Source organism: Suncus etruscus, chromosome 16 (genome assembly GCF_024139225.1).
Source record: "Suncus etruscus isolate mSunEtr1 chromosome 16, mSunEtr1.pri.cur, whole genome shotgun sequence".
Classification (NCBI taxonomy): domain Eukaryota; kingdom Metazoa; phylum Chordata; class Mammalia; order Eulipotyphla; family Soricidae; genus Suncus; species Suncus etruscus.
Genome location: NC_064863.1, coordinates 54,846,887 through 54,860,274, shown reverse-complemented (window position 1 = coordinate 54,860,274; position 13,388 = coordinate 54,846,887). Strand labels below are relative to the sequence as shown.

General features: G+C 32.6%; 1 protein-coding gene across 6 annotated transcripts in view; it reads left to right on the top strand.

Annotated features, from left to right (window-relative positions):
• Positions 1-13,388, top strand: part of EPHA5 (EPH receptor A5) — a 320,717-nt gene that overhangs the window by 21,844 nt on the left and 285,485 nt on the right. For all 6 annotated transcript variants that reach the window (XM_049790011.1, XM_049790014.1, XM_049790012.1 and 3 more), the window contains exon 2: positions 8,184-8,248. In XM_049790011.1, coding sequence (XP_049645968.1) covers positions 8,184-8,248 — 65 coding nt within the window. The remainder of the gene's footprint in view (positions 1-8,183; positions 8,249-13,388) is intronic.

Genomic DNA, 13,388 nt, shown 5'->3' with positions numbered 1-13,388 from the left:
CATCAGAAACAATCTCATACAGTACATAAGGACTGGTAACAATACATATTTTCAGAGTCCTTCCCTTTTTTTTTTTTAAGTTTCAATATTAAGTCCTAGTCAAGAATCATTGGTAGAGAGTGAAAAATCAACCACAGACCTCAAAATTGTGTTTTGATCAGGGGCCAGAGAGGTAGCCCAGTAGTAGATAGTTTGCCTTCACACAGCTGACATAAGATGGACAGCAGTTCTATCCCTGGCATCCCGTATGGTCCCTAAGCCAGGAATTTTGATAGATCATATATAAACCAGATTCAATGGGTATTAATAAAATCTTACAAATTATTTGATTATGTGAATTTGGAGGAGTACCAAGAAAAGACAGTGAAATAGAATATTAAGTTGTTTTTTTTTCCTTTTTGAGGACACACCTGGTTGACTCTCAGGGATTATTCCTGGCTATGCCCTCAGAAATCCCTCCTGGCTTGGGGGACCATAAGGGACCCTGAGGGATTGAACCATGGTCCGTCCTAAGGTTAGTGAGTGCAAGGCAAATATCCTACTGTTTGTGCCACTGCTCCGGTCCCTAGAATATGAAATTTTCATATATATATATATATATATATATATGCACACACTTGCCTAGCACTGTTAAGGACTTATTTCTAATTCTGTGCCAAGGGATTACACTTGTAAGTGCTCAAGGGACTACATTGTGTTGCTTGAATTAAAGCACATATACATAAAAGACAGATTTCTTAACTTTTATACTGTCTCTAGGATCATGAGGTTTATTCATCACTTATTTTAACTATAATATAATAAAATAATTATTGGTATAGTGTGCGAAATGTGATGATATATTTGTAAGGTAATGTTGTTAGCAAATTATTGGCCATGTTAATATATCAATTATCTGGTCCTTGTTGGATCTTTTTTTAAGTGGAACTCAATGTGGTTAATGTATATTAAAACAGATTTATTCACAGTAGGTTTTATTTTGTGGCCTATGTATTTAAGAGCATGGGGTAGTATAATTCATAACTTCTTATATACATTAATTTTTGCTTCATGCTTTATTCTTGCTTGGTTATACACCTGTAGCTATGAACAGGACTGAAAATGTCAACTGTGGAGCATGAACAAAAGATTTATTGAAATGATGAAATTAAAGGACACATACAAGTTTTTCAGTAAAATATATTACAAGTAGTAAACACAAAGTTGTCACATTATCTTTGTTTAATAAAGCTTGTATATAAACATTGAACAATATTTAAAAATAATAATTCTATTCATTGAGGAAATACAACTGATTCTTGCCTTGAAATGAGATGCTTAAAATCTATAAATGTTACTAAGCCTATAACACTTATTTTTGCCAAACGTAGATTGAGTTTTCCAATGGGAAACACTTTTCTTCTTCCTTTGCACTCTTTGTCATCTGTGCTTTGTTCCCTGCAGCAGTTGTCAAGTTAAACAGTTTATCCTGAAAGCAAGAAATCACATCTGTGCTGAATGGGACCTCTGAGAGACCCTGGACAGCTGTATATCTAGGGTTTATTCCTACAGATTAGTTAAATGTGTATTCTAATTGAATCTAGTAGCTTTTCTTATACTGTTAAAGTAGAATTCAATAAGCACACATCCATCAAAATTCTACTGTATATAATGGGACTTTAATTTGATGACTTTAGAGAAAGAAAATACTATTCTATTTTTTATTTATTTATTCATTTATTTTTATTATAATACTATGATTTACCAAGTTGTTCATAACACAGTCCTTTCAGGCATTAAATATTCAAACATAAATTCCACTAGCAGTGTGATCTTCACTTAACCACTGTCTCCAATTCCCACTCACTATTCTAGCCTGCTTTCTTGTAGGCACATAGAAATTAATTTCAAAGTATGTTACAACACAAAGGTAAATAGAATTAGCAAAACTTATACAAATGGTCAATTTGAAATAATTGTTCTATTTCTTCATGGTGTTACTATAGATAGTGTATAAAGAGTTACTATATTGTGGTTGGTGCTAGCTGAGCCTTTAGTTTAAGCTCACTGAACTTGTTAGATGTTTATGTAACTTTCTCATTAAAATTACTGAGATATTTATTGGGCTGACACTGCTATGAAATTTTAAGATGTCACTTGGCTGTTGTGACTTCAAGGTACAGGTTATATAGACCGGAGACAAATATGGTGGCTTGGCAATTTGATAAAGTTCAGTTGTGGAGCTGGACCATTTCTGTTGGAAGGGAGAAGGTATGACACTTAGTTGCTGTGACTCATGCAGAAAGGAGAATTTGCCTCTACCCATTCTGAGAATGTCACTAAGTTATCATCCTGATAAGCCTACCAGGAAAGAGTCAGCAGTTGCTATTTGTTGTTGTTGTTGTTGTTATTTATTGACCATGGTAGAGAAACCAGGCATTTTTGTTGAAAGCAATATTTTAGGTGTGGGTGGATATTACTGGATAAACTGGTGGTAGAGTGGGTAATGGGGGGAGGACTCAGCCAATCTCCATTTCAAAATTACCCCGAAATTCCAACTCTTAGTGGGTCCCACTTAAGAAGATTCAGTATCTACTCTCATTTTATCTAGGAGATGCATTTTCTCAAAATCTGCCCTTAAATATTGCACAATATCCAATGTCCTTGACATTTGTCCTTTTAATTCTTCATACTTTCAAAACATTTACTATTCAATGTGTGTTTTTCTTGAAAACAGCTCTTTTCCCCTTTTATTATTTTGTTTAGTGTTTGCCTTAATTTTAGCAGGATGTGAGGAAGGAATCAGAGGAGTCAAATTGACACAAACTTATGAATATTAAAAGGTATAATCATAACAGGATCCTATTTGTTAATAAGTCACATTAATCTTTTAATTATTGAAAGATGTGAAGTTGATGAATTTAGAGTCTTGTTATGCTTATTCCATTCTTACTTGTTTTCCCCTACTATGTTTTCCCTGAAAACCAACAAAAATAATGAATCAGTATCTCCTTGGCTATTCTGAATAAACGAAACAAACAAACATAAACCCAGCTTTTATCTGTTCAAGAAAGCATAAAATTATTAGTATCCAGTAATAAAATGAATGCATACTTAAAGTTGGTTTGAATTAGTTTCTATTATCATCTGTTATCTGGTTGGGCAATTAACTGATTATTTTACTTATTAAAAAGTTACTGTATTAGTGTCTTTTTTTCTTTAATATTCACTTGAGGAATTTGCATAGACTATATACTCAATGACCCCTGTACAGCTATTTCTCTTGGAGAATCAGACTTCTTAATTACTGATTAGAATTCCAACCAATATGCCCATCTTCAGTGTAATTATGTAGCAATTGAGGGAAAATGACCTTGAAGGTTGTATCTCAGTTTAATGTCACAGCATTATTTTAAAATATAAATAATAGAATGAAAACATTTTCCATAAAATTTCTGATACTAATTAATGTCTTCCAGAATAACTGTGGTATCAAACATTTTCTCTAATTATATTCATTAGTGGCTTCTCCTAGACAAGTTTTAATTAAGTTGTACAATGAAGATCAATACTCATTGTGTATTTATTGCAATTTACAACGAGCATATATATTGTTCAGAACAATTTAATTACTGTAATTGTAGCAAAGAAGATAACTTAGAGAGTGCTGCATCACTGCAAAATCTTCCCTTTTAACAAATTCAGCAATGAAATTGAGAAATGAACTTCTGAATACTCACTTTCCCATATACTATTTTCAATTTGTTTTTATATATGCAACTAACTTAGCTTGGAGAATTGACACATTAATATTAGTGACATGTTTCATAAATAATGATAACTTACTAGAACATAGATGGGAACACTTAACATTCGTTTTTCTGGTTATGTAAAAAAGTAATCTAGAAATGCTGGCATTTAGAATGCCTTTTTTTCCCCTTAAACAGTATCAATTTTTGGTGACTTCATTTCCTTAAATAGACGTGTTTGAATCATAGTATGCCTGAAGATATACTAATTTCTATTAATGAAAATAATAATAATGCAGTTTACAAATAATTTGAAGATTCCTATTTAATTTCTAGCATTATATGCTAGTTCATGCTACAGTTTCTCAATTTAGCATTATTGAAATTTTAACCAATCAGTTTTGGGGAAATATTCCAATTTTTTTGTGCAAGGACAAGTGTTCTTTTAGCTTCTTATGAGATGCTAGTTGTAGCAGGTAGTATTCCTCAACACACACACACACACACACACACACACACACACACACACCCCACAGAGTTTTGACAATCAAAAATTTCTTGCATAGTATCATATCTCCAATGTTGAGAACTACTGGTATATGTTGATTCAGGCATATTCTTTTTATTTTCTTAAAAACCAGCTAATTAATTCTTGATATAACTGTTTTCCTCAAACAAAAATTCATAAGCTTGAGTCAACCATGATACTTATTTTAAGAATTGAGGGCCGGAGAGATAGCATGGAGGTAAGGCGTTTGCCTTTCATGCAGGAGGTCATCGGTTCGAATCCCGGCATCCCATATGGTCCCCTGTGCCTGCCAGGAGCAATTTCTGAGCCTGGAGCCAGGAATAACCCCTGAGCGCTGCCGGATGTGACCCAAAAACCACCAAAAAAAAAAAAAAAAAAGAATTGATATGATTGTACATTCAGTATTTTGGAGTTAAGAACTGGATAATTTAAAATATGCAGTAATTACACTTTGCTGAATGTAGGATAAGTAAAATAGATGGCATCTAAGAGAATCAGTTCTGAAAGTGAATACAATATATTACATATATAGAACAAGGATTGTATACACATAGAACAAGGATTGTAAAGATAGACATATACACAAAGATTTGAGATAGGTAAAGTAGCAAACTTGGGGAAAATCATACCCCTTCACGCTATCTATTTATTTATTTATTACCATATTCAGATTAAGCTAATAGTTTATATGTCTACCTTGTTATATTTATAGCTGCATTTATAAACTATATCACTTATATATTATAAATTAAGTGAATTTACATTTCTTAATATTTTAGTTATTTTTGAGAAAGAATTTTAACTTTACAAGATTATTGTATAGAAATCTGAAGTATTCACCTAAAACATTGAAATTTGCTATTTTTTCTGAATTATCAAATTATTAATGGAATATATAAATACTTCGTTGGCACAGTAAATTTTTGAAATGGTTTGTTTCCAAAAAGAAAGCAATGTTAGACAGTAGTGAGCAATGGCATAAGTCTTTTCCTATAAGTGTACTACTAATCTGTATAGCTGAAGGAAATCTTCAAAAAGCATAAAATAAAAATTATAAAAATTTTATAATATCACCTACATAACATTGTTGCTATTTTTATGTATGTACCAGTAGATTTCAATATTGGAAACTGTACATATGTTAAGAGCCCTTTTAATTTTTGTTTGTTTGTTTGTTTTTATTTGGGGGTCATCTTGGGTTTTCTCCTGGCTCCATCACTCATTATGGTTTGTCTGGACCATAATATGTTTCCAAGGATCAAACCTGGATTAGTACAAAGGAAGTGCCTTGCCAACTGGGCTTTCTTTCTGGTTTTCAGTCATATGTATATATGAGTTATTAAACATATTTTTAAAGTAAAAAAGTTTCAATGATACTTTAACATGTAGAAAAGCATTTGGAATTCTCTTTTCAACAATGAATATTTTAAGATTTATATATTATTAAGAGGTCTATAAGAAATGACTTTCTAATGACAGTTATGAATTAAGTGCTAGAATTGTTGCTCATCACAGTAAGTTGAGTTTGATCGCTATCTCAATAAAGTTCTTAGTTTGCTGATTTGCTTTCTTTTTGTCCCATCTCTGATAGGCTGCTGCCCTAGATCAAAATTGAATCAGAGTAACTAATACAAATAAACATAATGACTTAAGTTCTCACTCCCCTGATATTTCAACATGTCTAGACATAGCCCTGGTGCCCCAGAAAAACTAAAATGAGGACAAGGACATTTAAGTTTAATGCAATTTTATTCCCATAGGAACAAAAAGAAAAAATTCCAACAATAGAGTGAAGAATATGATTTAATTGAAAACGTATACATTATTTTTAGTAATATTTGACTAGTATATTAGTGAGATCTGTGGTTTGTGTAATGGTTTTGGTTGGATTTTTTAAATTTTATTGTTTTGAAAAAAATACAGTAATTCCATATATTTATGCCCCCAAAGGAACATGATGTGAATAGGCTAATAATATTACAAAATTATAGTGCATTTTTTTTTCAAATGAACCACTGTGAGATGCAGAGTTACAAAGTTGTTCATGATTGAACTTTATTCATGATGCTCCAACACCCATCTCTTCACTGATGCATATTTCCAGCCACCAGTGTCCTCAGTTTCCCTTACACCTCATCTTCAGACTCCTTGTTTTGCAGGCATTTTTCCTCTCTCTCTCTCTCTCTCTCTCTCTCTCTCTCTCTCTCTCTCTCTCTCTCTCTCTCTCTCCCTCCCTCCCTCCCTCCCTCCCTCCCTCCCTCCCTCCCTCCCTCCCTCCCTTCCTTCCTTCCTTCCTTCCTTCCTTCCTTCCTTCCTTCCTTCCTTCCTTCCTTCCTTCCTTCCTTCCTTCCTTCCTTCCTTCCTTCCCTCCTTCCCTCCTTCCCTTTTTTTTCTCTTTCTTTTTTTTTTCTCTTTTAGGTACTGTGTTTACTGATGGGATAGCATGCACTTTACATTGTTTCAGCACCCCATTTCTTATCCAGAATGATCATTTTCAACTCGATGATACAAATTTTTCATAGACATTGTATTTTGTTGTTGAAAGCTCATACCTTATTATCCCATATGGTCCCTGTGCCTGCCAGGAGTGATTTCTGAGTACAGAGCCAGGAATAATCCCTTAGAGCTGTCGCATGATACATTGGAAAGATGATCACAGATCAAGGGTGAAAGCATTTTGGCTATATTTTTAAACTAGTTTGATTTATAGGGAAGAGTGGCTAAGCCTGTTAAAATATTAAGAAAGCAAGAGAGAAACAAAGAGAAAGAACACTTTTTCCTTTGGTGGGGGGCGGGCTCACACCAGCAGTGTTTAGGGGTCACTCCTGGCTTTGTGCTTAGAAATCACTCTTGGCAGGCTCAGGATACTAATTGAGATGAGGAGATCTAATCAGGGTCGGCCATGTTCAAGGCAAACGCCCTACCTGCTGTGCTATGGATCAAGCCCCAAGATTATTTTATTATACTTGTCCTACATTTCTTTCTTTCGCATTGATAGCATTACATTCTGGACATTTTTAAATACTTTAGCATAAAAATGTCATAATTGAGGCTGACATTTTAAAAGTGTAGTTGACTTCAAGCTGCAAACTTTTGACCACAGTTATGAATAATTAGAACCTATCTTTAGGATTGCAGTGGATGTTTAACAGTACAACAACCTTGAAAATGCTACAATTTCCTCGGATTGGTTAAGGGTGTGTAGATTTATTTCTTAATTAAACTTGTAATTTAGATTACAGATTTTGTTTAATATCTCAAAAATGTTACAGTTTTGGGAGTAGTTTATTACAATTTAATGTAAATTATTTGTTAATTGCTTCATAATAGCTTCTAGAAGAAAACAATATATCGAGCACAATTTTATGGCTGCAGCTTAATCCCAAAATACAGAGATTTTAAAAAGTGGCTTTACTTTTATAGTTTTTCACAAAACCTTTATGGCTTTTTTCATTTTATTTCACTTCATTTTATTCATAATTTAAAAAATATTTTATTAAATTATATTAGGTTTTGCCACATAGCATGGTCTCTCAGGATCTTTTCATGTTTCTATTCTTAGGCATCTTTCTTGGAGGTGCTTTGATACTTAGTAGGCTGTGTACAAGGCAAGCCCCTAACCTTTGTACTACTTCTCAGGTTAACATTTTTCTACTTTTCCCCTTTCATACTTGTTTGAAAAAAAGTTAAAAGTAGTCACAGGTTTGTATAAATTTGTTGGGATTTTTTTCCAATTGCTTATCCCAAAAATCACGTTTTCTCACTTTGAAATAACATTTCTTAAATTTTACTTCTCATATGCATCAAAATGAATGTGTGATCTGAGATTTCTTTATGTAAGTAATAGCACTTTTAATAATATAAATAATGATGATACTTTTTTTTTTTTTACTAATTTTTGTGTGTGTTTGTTTTTTCTCTTTCAGTGAACTTATTGGATTCACGTTCTGTCATGGGGGACTTGGGATGGATTGCTTTTCCAAAAAATGGGGTAAGTTTTAGAAAATTTTTCACACTATGTTGTTGGAGGTACCATCATGTTCAATATCACGAGTGATGGAAAATTAGTGGGACACATTTGTTGTTAAATGAGAGTATGGATTGGGAATCAAACTAAATAAATGAAGAAGATATTTTGTGATTGATCAACAAACATAATTTCTGCATTTGTTTAATTAAGGAAATGTGAAGTTAAATTACTTTATTATAAACCTAAGATGCATCATTTTAATTTGTTTTATAATTGATGAGAAATCCAGGTATGTTATTTCTGTACTAATGACACTATGATGAAATCTAAATATTTATGATTAGTTTTTCTGATTCATAATATATGTAAATTTTTTATTTCAACTAAGTTTTACTGTCATCAACTTGATATATTTTTTACTAAAACCTATAATTGCATTTAGAGATAGAATATAACACCAACATTATTAAGATACTCCAGAATATAGCCAAAAGTATTGTACACCCACCTAGATTTGAGGGAATTTTAACACTTTAAATTATGACATTTTGTATCTTTTTTTTTATTTCCTTTGTCTTTTCTTTCCTTCTTTATTTCCCCATAACCACCCATGCTACAGATCTTTCTTCATTTCCTCATAACCTTCATACAGATAGACGAACATAGTTCTCAGAGAACCTTTGAATATTTGTTGTACTTTACATTTTTAAAGACCATATATTATTTGTTACATAAATAATTGAGATTGCCCTTTCTGGGATATAACAGAGATGTTGGTTTCAAATTAATTTTTAAAAACCTGAGAAATTACATCATCCTTTCTGAACTGTTTGAGTTTTTCCTGTTTCATTCAGAAATAATTCAGAAAAGGTTTACAAAGTATATCTGTGAATAAAATGCATATTACTGTTGCTTTTGAAACTAAATCTGAGGTGAGGGGGTCACTAGAATTTTAGCTAATGTCAAAAATTAAATGGTTTTATTTACAAAATATATACTAATTTTGTATTAGGATGACATCTTCCCAATTCTAACAACTTAAAGTTTTCTTTTCTTAGTACTAAATTTGTTAGTGCATTGTAAGATTCATTTGAATTATAAGCAAATATAATTTTAATGTTTGGGGGGGGGGGTAATATGATGCCTAGTTTTTAATTGGGGTGACTTCTGGATCTATACACAGAAATCATTGCTAGAGGACTTAGAGTGACTATGTGAGATATCAGAAATTGAATATGTGGTCAAGGCAATTGTATTATTTTTACAGGACCTTCAATTTGTTTGAGTAATCATTTTTGATATAACTATCTATTATTAATACTGAAGAAAAACAAATTGAACTAAGAGGATTTAGGGAATATGTACTTCATGAAATTTCAGGAGATGTCTTTTAAATGTTTTCAAATTCAATTTAAATAAAATTGATAAATCATATTAAAATTATATTAAAAAGAAAATGAGTGGTTAAAGTAGAAACGAGATATACTAATATATTGGTTAATAGCTTTGCCATTTATAATTGATTATCGTTTTCATTCTGGATTAAGTAGAGTGTGAAAATAAGCAAAAGAAAATTAGATTGAGGACTCTAAAAATTCTCTCATAAAAATCCTGAGTAAGTAGGCAGATGAATCTTATATAAATGTTTTTAAATCTATGAATATTAAGCAAAAATCTCAGCAATTCAGGGCACATCCATTCAAGAAAAGTGAATCTTGCTAGAAAAGTTATTTTATGTGACATTTGAGATTCAATGTCATTTTGTATCTCTACTACTCTGAGATAACTTGAAAAAGCCACCCTCCTGCTTTTCCTGGTAAAAGCCAGCAGACTGGCAGGCATTGACTGGACAGAATAAGCAGGGAGTCTTGAAGGATTTGATCCAGAGAATCAACATTATTTGACCTGATAGCTCTCTTGAAGACTGCTTGTAAGGCTGGCTTTATTTGCTCCAACTGAGAGCTCTCACAGTCTGAAAGTCTTTATTATTTAAGTAAAGAAGAATATTTTTTTCTTCAAAACAATTTTTGATGAACTTCAGATCTCAAAAATAAATATGTTTTCCTTTATTGCAGACAGTGAACACCACTATGGCAAATCTAGACGTAAGAATTTGGAAAGTACTTAAGAGAAAAGTTATTCAATTTTAGTAGTCATACTCATGTTAAAAGTGTTTCTTTGAACCATCATTACACCTTTAATACTTTTCCATATTTATTTGGAACTCTTGGACTTATTCTGTATCATATTTACAATGACATAGTATTTCTAAAACTTTAATCTGTTCCTAGTATGTAATAAACCTTCAATTAATTTTTCTCTGAGGGATATCTTATTTTTAACTTTGAAAACAGGTCATAAACTATCAAGATAGAATATTTAATTTAAAGTGGCAGCTGGGAGCTGCAGTGATAGCACAGCTGTAGGGCATTTGCTTTGCTTGTGGGCAATTTGGGATGGTCCTGGGTTCAATTCCTGCATTTCATATGGTTAACTGCATCTACCAAGAGTGATTTCTGAGTGCAGAGCCAGGATAACCCCTGAGCACCACTAGTTGTGGCCTAAAAAACAAACAAAATAAGTAAATAGACAAAGTGGGAGCTCAGGGAGTTATCTCACAGAACTGAATGCTCACATTTTTTTTTGCTGGATGCTCAGGTTCAGTGTCTATCAATGCAAGTTTTCTGCAGCACCAACAAAAGCCTCCACTGAGCAATGAAGTGGAGTATATTTCCTGAACACTACTGAGTTTGGACCAAAAATCTAAACAAATAAACAAGGAAATGATTAAATAAGTGGGCCTGTTAAAAGGGGTGAATACAGTATTTTTATTACATAGATTTCTGTTTGTCTATTAATTTTCTAGCTGTCTCATATGATGAGATCCATCATCCCTCACTTTTGCTGTTGTATTAACTCTAAGAACTATGGGTAACATTCAAAACTTACTCTATTTCATAACAAACCTATATTTTCATTTTACCTCTAGCATGTGAAGTTTCAAAAAACAGAGCTAATATCCATATATGATCTTAATATTCCAAGCTGAGTAAAGGCTACTTTTATTTCCCCAGAAATAAATCCATATTGATGACTCTTGCCTTTTTTTTTTCAAAAACTGCATACATTTATCATTCTATAGGCCTTTTACAGACTAATTTAAATTTAATAGAATGAATGAGTCTATGCTAAAAATCTAGTTAAAGTGAGGATAAGAGAATCAAGAAAAATCTAAGAAACTGGGCCAGAGTAGTGGTGTAGCGGTAGGGTGTTTGCCTTGCACACAGCTGACCTAGGATGGAAGGTGGTTTGATCCCCCGGCATCCCATATGGTTCCCCAAGCCAGAGCCATTTCTAAGTGTATAGCTAGGAGTAACCCCTGAGAGTCACTGGGTGTGCCCCCAAGAAAACAAAGAAAGAAAGAAAGATCTAAGGAAAATATAAATGTCCCTATAAAAGTATAAATGTGGTTTATCTTACAAAAATAAAATTGAAAAAAAATAAAATTGGCTTTATGTTAGAAAATATTAAAGATAGTGGTTAAGTATTTGCAATGATAAACAATAGCCTATTAAAAAAATTTCTATAACAAAATCACCTTAGTAGATATGATGCATTCAATATAAAGAAGGAATTAATTATTGATAAGTTATAAAAATTCCTAGCAAACTAAGACTAAATATCTATTAGAGTAGTAATCTAGTAGAGGGCACCATGAGTGATAACCATACTCAGTTGAGTAAGAATTGAGAAGTTTGTTTTTTAAATCATACTTATTCCAAAACTGAGTTTGAATTCCTCAATTCTCTGTATTATTGCCTCATATCTTATTAAATCTAAATGGTAATCTAGATGGATAATATAGATATAGAGTATTCATGGTAAGATATTCATGTTATTTTTTCCATACATTCTCTTGTGAATGGTCTTCTTTGAATATGATGGATTTTGTATACTCTTTTTTTGAGCTTTCTGCTTTCAATATTCTGTCTCCTTTTTTTTTTTTTTTTTTTTTTTTTTTTTGTCATTCTGATTATAATATATCTTGGAGTTCTTCCTATTTAGCCTAATTTCATAGGACCCTTTGGGCCTTTTGGATCTCATTGCCTGCACTACTCAACTATGGGAAATTTTTATCTGTGATTTCTTTAACCAGTTTTTTTTTTTTTTTTTTATTTTCAGAGAACTTGCCTTCCTGTGCATCAGGGACTGTGGTATATTTAATTATTCCTCTGGACCTCATCCTATAGTTCTCTGATGTGCTATCCATTTACTTTTAATTTTTTCCATCTTTTGTTATTTCCTAGGGTTTTCCTGTATTTTATACTCAAATTCCTCATATCTTCTTCAGCTTCCATTTTTTTGCTGCTCACACCTTCTATTAAGCGTTTTATATTACATATCATAGCCATCATTTCTGTCACTTCTAGTTGTAGTTTTTTTTTTTTTTTTTTTTACTTTTTTCTCATAGTTTCTTATGCTTTGCTGACTGCCTGTCACTACTAAAGTCATTATCTGAGAGTTTAGAGAACTGGTTGTTACTGATAAGGCCTTTGCTGTTATTATTTTTGCTCACTGAGCTTCATGGATTAGTAGTCACCTTGCCATTTGTGTTTGCTGTGTCTCTGCTGTGCTGAGGGTGAATTGTACCTAGTCCTCAAGGGATTCTCTGAAAAATCAGGCTGGGTGTTGCTCTTTTCTTCCCTACCTGTCTTCGCCCAGTGACAAGAATTATAAGTGTGAGCTGTGTGAGATGTTTATGTCTAGAGCTGTCAGTCAGAAGATGTGGAGGTGGACCTGCTGAAAAGACCGAGGTCAGGCATTACAGGCTGCCAGTACCAAGTTGGAAAGGAGAAGAATTAGCTTTGCGTTTCAAGACATCTGGAAGGTTAAACTCACTGGGGAGTTGGAGGAGCATGGGGGTCAAGAGATATGGAGTTGGGTCTTCTGAGGTGGCTGTTTAAGAGAATTCTGATTGACTAGATTTCTATGGATTATTCTTTACTCATTCAGTGATGCATTGTTCTGGGATTAGTTTAAAACACTGAACAAATATCGTTTTTTCTTTTGTTTTGTTTTGTAGAAGGACTTTTTTATTAAAAAACAATTTGTTGGGGCTAATATGCCATGCATATGAGTGGCCTAGGTTTGATACCCCGGA